Genomic DNA, 11,587 nt, shown 5'->3' on the forward strand with positions numbered 1-11,587 from the left:
AGTGGAGCAAATAAAATGAAATTTGATAATTGCTGCACAAGTCCACAATTACTTTGAACACGTCACCTTTTTTTTTTTTTATAAAAGTAGAAAAAGCGGGCATTAAGAAATCTTCCTAACACAAAACTACAAAGTACTTTTAAGCATAAGAATTATAAGGAAATATAATGCACATACACGATTTTTTTTGTTTTTTTGTTTTTTTTGGAAGAAATTAGCAACTGGAGATCTTTCCCAGGTACAATGTATTGAAATTTTGATGACATTAGAGAATCCAAATTAACAGAAACCATCAGCAATATTTTTGCCAACAAAAATCATGACTTTTCAACTGTTACATCAAGTATAAGAACTTAAAATGGCCAAAAGGTGAACCCAAAAGAGCTGCTTCTTCCATGAACAAAACCTAAACCGTTCAAAGTCCACATCAAAATCAATCTGACTTACCACCACTCCCTCAATACAGCCCGGCCAACCTCACATCGCAATCCTCCCACTCCCCACCTCCCCAAAAAAATGCATAGAGAAAATAAAGGAAAACTCCTAGAACTATCGCAATATTGCCACAAGACATGGATATGGTACACTCCTTTGTCGAAAACAAAAACTAAACCCTCAACTCCAAGACATCAACCACATTATAGACACCCGCGGACCCACACTCCACGATACTCCCCGCCATATTTACTTTCGTACAGCCCCTTTAACAGAACCAACCTTTCCATGCTGCAATGCTTTTGGATCAAGTGCAATAGTCCCAATAGTAAGTGTTTCTGTCGACACATTGGCTCCATCAACTTTGATCGGCATAGAACCTACTGTTACTACATTCGACGCAGCATTAGAGCTCTTAGAAACAGCAGGAGGAGGAGCAGGAGCAGGAGCAGCAGCAGCAGCAGATGAAGTAGCAGGTGCTGCTGACTGCCGTTCACTTGGCTTAGGATGGATACATAACGAACCAAACTTCAAGGTAGAAACATTGCCCGTCGGCACCTCTGAGGGATCCCGCCCCGTGCTTGCAGCAGGCACATGAACACCATCACCAGATGATACCTCTGACTTGATCAGTGTTTTCAAACCACTAGAATTACTGGGCTGTACACCTTTCTCAACCCAGGTACCAACCTCATCTACTTTCTGGGAATGATCCATAGCAGAATTATGCTTGAGAGGAGTCTCAATTGGATGAACATGTCCATTAGCCCTGCGAAATATACGAGTTCTCTCTTCATGCATAATCTTCTGTCGGTTCTCATAGTACATAAAGTCATCCAGTAGAGATGTTTTAGACGTGTAGTTCTTAAATAGCTTAAGCATCTCCACACCTTGCCTATGCATTATCTACACAAAACAATATACACAAAAATCTTAAGCTCATGTAAAGCATAACATCAACTTAACAAATACCCAGACATTTCAAGAATCAAGTATCCCTACCTTTTAAATAGTTTGAGATAACACTAATGAGTTGTTTGGACAATTATACCCTCTAAAATATTTACTTACTTATTTGCGCTCAATAATGTTATTTGCCTTTTTTTTAACTCTAAAGAATAGTGTGCAGACATTTATATAATTATATCCCTATAAATATTTATGTAAAAATTTTCCATCATTAATAAAAGAGCTATCCGGATATGGGTAGCTACGGCGCACGCTAGCCACCCTAGTGATATTAAAAGAGAACCAATGCAACACCAATTACTGATAAGCCAGAGTATGGGATGTCATGGCAAGTTAAGATGAAACAGCATTTTAATCAACTTCTGCTTACAGAATCATAAAAATAAAATTCCAAACTTGTTCAAAAAAGGAAAACTTGATGATATAGCTTTAAGTAATTTCTAACACTCAGTTTCCATCCAAAAGGCCAAGCTAGGTTCCTGTTTTTTTCTCTCATATTGCAGATCAATTCTGTCATTCCCATTTCAATTACATCTGCCAAAACTTGCAGAGAAATAGATACTACCTTTGCTAAATTTCCCTATTTCTTTATCAGGGGATTTAAGTTCAAATCAAATATAAATATTACTGCTTTTCAAAAACTGTGAAATAAACACACACATCAAATGTAACTTCCCATGTCACCTATTGAAAATCGAATCCATCAGAAATCACCAGTTCACCACATGCCCAACAAAACATTATCCTAAATAATATGCCAACAATCCAGGAAGAAAATTCGTCCACCCATTATCATCAACTGACTTTATAATTTGCTTGATGAAAATACAACTCAGATTTAACGTCAATAAAATGAGAGCATCATAGGGAAAACGTGAAATAGACACATATCAAGGCTATTAATTGTATAAATTGACCACCCACATTCCCCCCCCCCCCCAAACCAAAGCAACTACTAATCTAGTCCTTAAACCACGACAACAGGTTCAATGACATATATAGATAAACATGATATACCTCTTGCGTATCCCTGCTGTTAGTCACAGGCTTATGCTCATTGTTTTCCAGTATAATGTGACGAAAAGTGGGGTTTGGTACATCTTTGATAATATGCCATTTAACAGGGAAGCTTCCGCTCCACTTATCTTGCTGCCAAAAGTCCATATCCTTATCAAAATCAACAGGGCCTATCATCTCTGCAACACCACAGAACTGCCCACTTGCATTAACCTGCATTTAAGACAACTCAGATAAGTAAAAAAAACATTAAAAGAGACGATAGATAAAATTAAAGTCTCTAATATTAATATATTATACTCCTACCAAAAACACTTACAGAAAAGAAGAGGAAGACTGGGCAGCCTCTTGGTTTACCATTAGCTAAATTTAGAGCATCTTCATAAGCAATACTTAGCTTCTTGTTCCCGTTGGGTGTGGATGACCATACATTATACTTAATGCTCTTATGCACATCATCCTCACTGTAAGATTTTATGACAAAAAACTTTGCATTGGCATAATCCACAGAAAAGTCATCTTTGTTGTACTGATCAGCAGATATTACAATATTTCCTTCAGCATTACGGTCCCCAGCCCGTGTTGTGTACGCTTTTACAATAAGTTGATTTTTTGATTTGTTGGTTCTAGGCCCTCGGTTCTGCTCTCCCAACTGATCAAGATTACCGTTACTATCGTTAGGTCTTCTGTAATAATATTTGGACCAGTCATTCAAAACAGCTTGACCATTGGTACTTGCTCCATAGTCTGACAAACCACCACCCATAGGATACGAATATTTCACTTGATTAGCTTGAGATAAAAGCTTCCCATATGAAATGTTCCTTGCAGATTGCAAGGACTCTGGAGCATTTCCACCCTGTAATTATATGGGGTGACAACAGTTTCAGATTGATCAAAAGGAGAAAGGAGATGAACACGAATAACAAAACCTCAATAAAAATATATAAAGGTATGAATTGTTAGGACAAAAAAGGTTCAACAAGTAAAACAATGCCAAAAGGCATACTTATATTTGACCAACTAAAAAAAAGAATAAAAACTAAGATAACACATCCTAGCATAGAAATATGGGAGAAATTAGCATTTGTCAATGTACAATAACATAAACAAATAAAACAATAGTCATTCTCAATTCATGATACATGGATCTCCTTTATCAAATCTATTAGAAAACATAAGCAATTTTTTATTCACAGGGACAATGACCCATCATTAAAGGCATACCTGAGGTACATGTGACGAAGCTCCATGGACAGACCCAATAGAACCACCACTTCTATTACTCATAGGCCTCTTGCTTGTTCCAGTGCTAATTTTAGAACCTTGTGATGCTCCTGTGAGTGCATGCGTCTGGCTGGAAGCAGCTTTAGAAGAATTCATGGAGAATGCAGCAGGGGAAGAGGAATGAGTGCGCTTTACAGTAGAACCATTTGATCGATTCATGGTAGATGGAGCAACATTTAACATGGTGTCTGTAGCACTACTTGCAGCATCATGACCAGATTGGACAAGAACAGGGAAGTATCCAGAAGACGAGGCGGAATTGGGATATGGTGATACGGCATAGTAAGGTTGTGTCCCCAACAGTTGTCCATCAACACCTACCATAGCACCAGGTATATAAGGATTGTACGGGTTAAATGGAGTGTCTCCCATTCCATAACTAGGAGTATAATACACATAAGGCAGATTTTCACTTTGTGCACCCTGAATGGAAAAGAAAAACAATTGAATTTAGAAGAGCACAAACATAAAGAAAATAATCCACGATAATATAAAGCTCAGCATAAAATCTAATCTCACCGCATATTGGATATCTGCACCATCTACACCAAAAACTGCATGGTGGTCATCCCATTCGCTAGGTGATTCAAATCCTGCACATTTAATTAGGCTGGTAAGACCCTTATTTAATATCAGCTTCTATTTAAAACAACAAATAGAGCAATGCAACACCTGTACAATAATAGCCATAGGTGGGGGCAGCAGGATAGTATAAACTCGGATCGACAACAAAGTCAGCAGCAGATCCATCACTAGCCATCATTTGAAAGTTTTCGATAACTGGACTGGGTAAGCGAGGGTTCAACTCAGTACCTGGCATCTGAACACACAAAAATGGTTACAAATACATACACAGGGCAGTTCAAAAACCATTACATCACGAGTAATCCACAACAGCATACCATGTAAGTCTCAGTATTTCCATTATCAGAAACGGCATACATCTCGAATCCAAGACTGCCACCCTGCAAACGCACAGGTACCGAATCAGCACATATCAACCACATCTTATGTCTATAAAAAAAAAAGCATTCAGAAGACAAAATTGCATGCTTAACGACACATAATAACAGAGAATCATCTCCGTAGCATACTTCAAGACATGAAAATGGAGTGTATACTTTATTCACTTTCATACAACACTACACCTAAATTCAACTTCAATTTCAACAAAAGGAGAACTTCGTTTATTGAGCTTCAACAACACAACAAAAATCCCAAACAAAAAGGAATATGAAATGAGTCCCAGAAACACGAAAAGAACAAAAGGGCAACGAGAAATAAAAAAAAAAAAAAAAAAATCTTACAGAAAACACCAAAATTAAAATTTTAAACTAGCAATTGGACCCCATTTTACAATAATTTTACCTGTAAACACTGGCAGATCCAGAAAACAGCAATTTACAGATTAAACCCAAATTCGATAACAATTCGCCATCAAACAATCAAACAATTCAAAACCCTAAAAAAACGATAACAACTGTAGCGAGAATTCAAAATTTGAACCCAAAAAATAATAATTCCCATATAAAAAATCACCAAAAAAAAAGTAGTTTTTCATAAAAAGCAGTGAGAAATTACCAGAAAAAGCACTGAATCAAGTCATAACTTGATCTAAAAAGTTGAAAGAGAAGATACCGAGCAATGATAGGGAGACAAAGGAGTCTCAATCGCCATAGTTGAAGCTTTGAAATTGAATCGCCAAGCGGAAGAAGTAAACCCTAACCCTAGAAAGAGGAGAGAGAAAGGGAAAGGGGGGATAATGAGGAGAGAATAAGCTGGAAAAATTGTAGAGAGAGATGAGAGAAATGTAAATAGGATTCCGCTAATAAAAAGGCAAAATAGCGTTTTGGGGATATAAGATGGATGCTACGCGCCGTTTCAACGAAAACGCCCTCTCAACCACAAAACTCAAAACTTTCGAAATTTCTCTAATCCCTCCCTTTTTTTTTGGGTTAAACAATTTAGAGTAGAGATGTCAGTGGGGCAGGTTAAACAGGAGATCTGCTTCATCCCCGCCCCGTTGGGTCTTGGTTTGGCGGGTGATGGGGCGGGGATGGGGACAAAAATCATACTCGCCATGGGTGATGGGGCGGGGTGGATTTTAGGTTGTACCCGCCCCATCCCCACCCGCCCCACTTCGTCCCGCCCCATCCCCACCTACCCAACTTCGTACCCGTCCCATCCCCACATCCATATATTTTTAAAAACAAAATTATATACTTATATACTATTTTATAAAAAAAAAATATGTAAAATAAAATAGTAAATATAATACTCTGTAATACACTTATATTATAAACAAAAAAAATGTGTAATATTAACAATAATTTTTTTCTTTTTGCAATCTTTATTAATTATGAAGGATTGTGTATTTGGGAGGCGGAGATTAGGCCCTTAGTAGAAGTTCCTTGCTTGCCTTGACTCTTGAGTTAGCAAACTATGACCTAGAGGGTTAAGATTTGGAAGTGTCGAAGTCAGACCTCGATTTCTTAGCAAAGTATATATTCCATAGAAGAGTGTGAGACAGATTATCATGCCATCACTTTTCCAGCGGAGTTTATGACTCAAGTGCTAAAGAAATAGAGATAGAGATAGAGATGTCAAAGGTAAGTACAAACTCTTTACTATATCAGCTAAATTGAATAAGCAATAGTTAGTTCACCTACTAAAGAAATAGTAACTCGTGATCAAGAGCCATTAGTCATACAACATTTGTTGTGAGATTACAATGTTAATAATGCTTATAATAAACCCTTGTTTATCACTGTGAATTTTGAAGGAGTTGATCTAGGTAAAGTGTTAGTTGACGCTGGTGCTACTATAAATTTAATGCCACTATCTATCTTTCATTAAATTGGTAAAAGTAAGGAAGATTTGGCTAGTGTCTAATTTAACATTGGTGGATTCAATGGAAAATATGAAAATACTGAAGGATTTGCATGCATCAATATCCAAGTAGCAGGTACAACTAAGACTACATCAACTTTCTTTATAGTTAGGGGAGAGACATCTTGTAATCCTAGGAAGAGAATAATTGCACCAGACTTGTGCTCATCTTTGCATCAGAATATCATAGTATGGAATGGTGATGAATAAGAAGTAGTTTGTGCTGATGTAGAAACTTTTATGATTGATACTATCCAAGACTTTCCCAGAGTTTTTATGAAATCTACACCAAAATCAAACAAGGTTGTACTCAAACTTGATTCCCATTCAGTTCTTAAACTGAAGGCCGAAGGTTGTTTCAAGTGGAATCACAAAGATAGAAGAATTTGCTACAGATGAAGATCAAATCAACACACCTGTAGAATAGTTTTAGATCTGAAGTACATAGAATTGGATATCCATAATGTATATCTCATCTTTGTACAAATTTTTATAAGCAAATGTATTTAATAGATTTAAGTTTAAAAAGTAAAATCGGATCTAGTACTGCTTTAGCTCTTTAAAATCTGTTACAAGTTAATATGCTCAATATATTATTGCTAGAGGGCCTTACAGTTGGTAATTGGAATCTTTTATTAATGGTTATTTTTGTAGAACTTTGTATAGGCACTATGATTCAGTAAAGAATTTGTCCTTCTTCTCTTAATTTTTTTTTTATTTTGGAAACAATCCCACCTTTGACCCTCATCTACTCAAAACGATCATTTTTACCCACAATCTGTTTAACAAGTTATTATTTTTTTTATTATTTCTTAAATCTTTTTCCTCTTACCTCTCCCCTCCCCAACCCCTTCAATGGCAACCACACCATAACCACCACCACAATGACCTGACCTCCACCCAAAACCCTAATCCCATATGACCTCCACCCTAAATTCCTATCCTTACCCCCTCTCACCAAACCACCAAACCCTTGACCCCCACCAAACCATACTTGAACCTCCCACCTAACCCTGAAACCGTCTAAACCCTATCAACCTAACCACCCATGAAATTAACTTAAAAAAAACACCCACAAAATCGCGTAACTCATCCACCCCAGCCACCCTGAAAACTCCTTAACTCGACCACCCTAGCAACTCCTTAACTCAACCACCCACAAAACTCCCTAAGCCCGAGATACCCAATCACGCACCCTAAACGTGGTTGCTCTGGTTGTTGTTTGACGGGAGGGGGTGATGTTCAATGGGGAAGGGAGAAGGTCTGCTTCAGCGGTAGGCATGGGGTGGGCCCGGGACTGGGAAGTGGGAATCAGACGAGAAGGGGCTTTTTTTGTAATTAGTTTTATTTTTTGTTTTTTAATTATAAAAAAATAGGACCAATTAGAAAATGACACATGACAAGTCACCTTTAAAAATCGATTACCAACCTAACAAACTGGTCTAGTAATTATTTTGAGGTGATAGGGACAAAGGTGAGATTATTTACAGATTACTCAAAAATGAGATTGTTTTGAGAAGTAACAAATGTGGGATTAATCATTTTAGTTTTTCCTTTAAAAAACACTACTAGTTTAAGAAAGTAGTGAATATTGCATTAAAAAAAATAAAAAATAAAAAAAAAAAACTGAATAGAATCGAAAAAACACCCTTCCTAGCAATGGACTAATGTCTAAGTGACACGTAATGATTGAAAAGCACATGCCAAAGTAAATGGGTTTTGTTCTCTTTTGTAGGTGCTTCTATTTATGGGCTACACTAACCTCAAGCTTTAGTGCTTTACATTCCAGTATTCCACCAATATCTACACTTTTGTTTTTCTCTCAACAATGACCAAATCAGTTTTTGCTGTTTTTCTCTTGGCTCTCGTCTCCTTTGCCTTGTTGCAAAATTTGGTAAATCCCACCTTAATTTCGTTTTAATTCGAATCTTTTAGATTTTATTTGGTCATAAAACACAATGTAGCACTTTTTCTTACAATTTCCTTTCCACTTACTCACTCTTGATCTTAATTGCATAACAGGTCTTGGCCACTAATGCAAAGAACCACGTCAACAAGGTAAGTCCGACTCACATAATACTTATCGGGTTTCTCTATCTGAGGCGATAAGCAAGAAATTATATTGTGTTATAACATGTGCAGTGTACCATTTGTTTGATTTCAGGGTTCATATGGCCCGGGGAGTGTGAAAAGCACTCGTAAGTTCATTTCATTTACTCTCTTAATTTTCTTGTGTTATAACTCTTATTATAAGTATGAATGATTGAATGCCATGCTCTTTTTACTTGAACATGTGCTTTAATTCTCCTAATTTACAAACTTAAGATAAATTTAGTGTATTATTTTTTGTGTATGATAAATTACAAACTTAAAGTATGAATTTGGCCATTTTTGAAAACTTGTTTGTACGACTTAGCATGAAAATGTTGAAAAGTGTTCATTCTTTTCTCTTCTTTCTTTCTTTCTTTCTTTCTTTCTTATTTTTTGATAAAACATTCTATTTCTTTCTTGAAGATTTGTTTTCGTCTAAATTTCTTGGAGAACTGGAGAAAGTAAATTGCTTAGTTTTAATTCCCATAGTATCTGAAGTCGTGCAATTTTTTTTTGGAAAATTACTGATTTATAATTAATTTGAATTTTAATATTTATTTTGTGAAATATACGACCAAAATGTTGAAGGTCTAAGACTTAACCATAAAAAGTATGCATCACCTGAAGGAGAAATTGGAAGAAGTAATAAAATATGGAGCTAGTGGGGTAGGTGGAAGAAAAAAATAATAAAAAGCAAAAGTAGTTGAGAGAATTGGAGGAAAGAGAATATGAAATTAATAAAATATGATTTATATTGGACCTACTTGTTGAGAGAAATGAATTAAATATTATAAAAAAATTCCAAATAAGGAAATGGAGCAAGTATTTAAAAATGGCCGAAAATGAATAGTGGAGGAAGTATTTAAAAATGGAGGGAGTATTGTTTAAATATACCGTATAATCTTTAATTAGTAAAGAGGACCCTCTTTTATTATACTTCTTTCGTCTCATAAAGTTTTTATTTTTTATTTTTTATATTAGAAAAATGATTAAATAAACAAGAAAAATTTCAAGAAATGAAAGTTGTACTCCGATTAAAATATTAGACCTCAAACCTTGTTGATTATTTTTCTCAAATGCTAACCAATTTTGAGTCTTTAGAGACTACATAACATAGGGAACGTGAACTACATTAATAGCTTAGCAAATTCATGCTTATATGTAGGTGAATATAAATTTCATTTTCTAGTCATTTATTATGATGGGGGCATTGAGAATTAACTCGTGAAGAAAAGTGTTAAAAATTAAGTGTGAGAATGTTGAATTAGCTCTTTGTTCGTACACCTTATTTTTTAAGTTATTAGTTATCTGTTTTGAGTCAAACTATCTTCGTTGACTGTTAAATACTATGACGGAGAAAACAGAAACCTAACAAATTGACCATCATGTAATTTGTATGATGTAAAATGACCAGAATGCCCTTCACATTGCACAAGAAGGTGTAGCAAGACTCAATATCACAAGCCATGCATGTTCTTTTGTTAGAAGTGTTGCAGGAAATGCTTGTGTGTGCCTCCGGGGTATTATGGGAATTAAAGTGTATGCCCTTGTTACAACAATTGGAAGACCAAAAGAGGAGGTCCAAAATGCCCATAATTTCATGATACATCACTATTGTACTCATCTATTATAATTATATTATGCTCCTTTATTCTCATCTTTATGATGATTTATTTATCGTATTAAAGAGTTTATCTAGTACGGAGTACTCCGAAGTAACAAGTATTGTGTGTATAATCGTTTATCCTTGAGATAGAGAGGTCTACTACGACGTATTGATTGTTATGATACATGTAGCATGGTCCTAGTTGCTAGATTAAATGCTATAATTGCAATTAGCTTTGTTTCGTTTTGATTTGGTTTGTTATGTAACTTGGGTAGTTGAGCATAGAGATTCCTTATAGTGACGGACCTTGAAATTATGGTTAATGTGTGCTATATGTAATTAATTAAACTTTTTAAAGGCAATAGTTATCTCTAATAGAAATATCCTTAAAAAAATATTGTTATAAAATTAAAGAGAAAAGGAAGAAAGTTGATGAGAGAATAGATCTATATTCTTAGGGGCCGTTTGGTTGGGGGTATTCAACAAAGGGAATGAGAATCAACGGGAATCATTCCCATTGTTGTTGTTTGTTAGGCCACTTTTCCATTTCCCCTTTCCCCCTTCATTCCCCCAAATCCCTCCAAATTCATTCCCCACCCCCCCAAGGTATTTCCATTCCATTCCTTGGCCACCACCATACCACCACCCTCCTACCTACCCACATCACCGGAAAACTGCACCACCGCACCACCGCCTACCCTTTGCCGCACCTCCCCCAACCCTCGCCGGCCATCCCCTTAACTCCCCCACCCCTCGCCGGCCATCCCCTCAACTCCCTCGAAAAAATTCCCTTATCTCGGCCATCCCCACGTCGCACCAGTCACTGCCCCTCCCTAACCCTTCGTCGCCCCCTGAAACTACCTTCCCTCCCCGGAAAACCTTCCCCACACCCACGCATAGCCCTTGAAAGCGCCACCCCCTCTCCTCGAAAATGTCACCCCGACCCTAGAAACCCTTTTAAGTCGACCACCGTGTAGTTGGAAGGGTTAGGGATGGGCGGCGAGGGGTTAGGGATGGGCGGCGAGGGGTAGGGATGGGGGTTAGGGTTCCGTCCAGCCACCACAGCCTTCGAAAACGCGGTGAGGGTGTGTGGGTGTGTTGAATCTAGTGATTCCCATTGTTTTTTACAGCCAAACAACATAATACATTTGAGGGATTTTCATTCCATTCCATTTCATTCCCTTTGTTCATTCCATTCCGTTTATCCCGTGCAAACCAAACGACCCCCAAATATTCCGAAGTTTATAAAAACCAGAATGCTTTTGTAGATCCCCTTTTTCAAAATGTATTCAA

At 36.8% G+C, this 11,587-nt stretch overlaps 1 protein-coding gene and 1 long non-coding RNA gene across 3 annotated transcripts; one reads left to right on the forward strand and one right to left on the reverse strand.

Moving 5' to 3' along the window:
- Positions 1-116: 116 nt before the first annotated feature.
- On the reverse strand, positions 117-5,525 carry LOC110718186 (YTH domain-containing family protein 1-like). 2 transcript variants are annotated; one of them, XM_021896994.1, is made up of 8 exons: positions 5,347-5,525; positions 4,611-4,673; positions 4,381-4,528; positions 4,228-4,301; positions 3,649-4,131; positions 2,741-3,280; positions 2,422-2,634; positions 117-1,341 (listed from the first exon to the last, which is right to left on the reverse strand). In XM_021896994.1, the coding sequence occupies exons 1-8, from the start codon at positions 5,383-5,385 to the stop codon at positions 685-687; spliced, it is 2,217 nt and encodes a 738-aa protein (XP_021752686.1). In that variant the 5' UTR covers positions 5,386-5,525; the 3' UTR covers positions 117-684. The 2 variants fall into 2 exon arrangements, with proteins under 2 accessions (XP_021752686.1, XP_021752687.1); XM_021896995.1 differs by having other exon boundaries at positions 5,290-5,521.
- A 1,597-nt stretch (positions 5,526-7,122) lies between these two features.
- Positions 7,123-10,402, forward strand: LOC110717719. Its single transcript, XR_002510779.1, has 4 exons — positions 7,123-8,491; positions 8,620-8,655; positions 8,762-8,795; positions 10,103-10,402. It is a non-coding gene; the product is annotated as an uncharacterized LOC110717719 (long non-coding RNA).
- The last annotated feature ends 1,185 nt before the right edge of the window (positions 10,403-11,587 follow it).

The sequence above is a fragment of the Chenopodium quinoa genome, unplaced genomic scaffold, assembly GCF_001683475.1.
Source record: "Chenopodium quinoa cultivar QQ74 unplaced genomic scaffold, ASM168347v1, whole genome shotgun sequence".
Taxonomy (NCBI): Eukaryota; Viridiplantae; Streptophyta; class Magnoliopsida; order Caryophyllales; family Amaranthaceae; genus Chenopodium; species Chenopodium quinoa.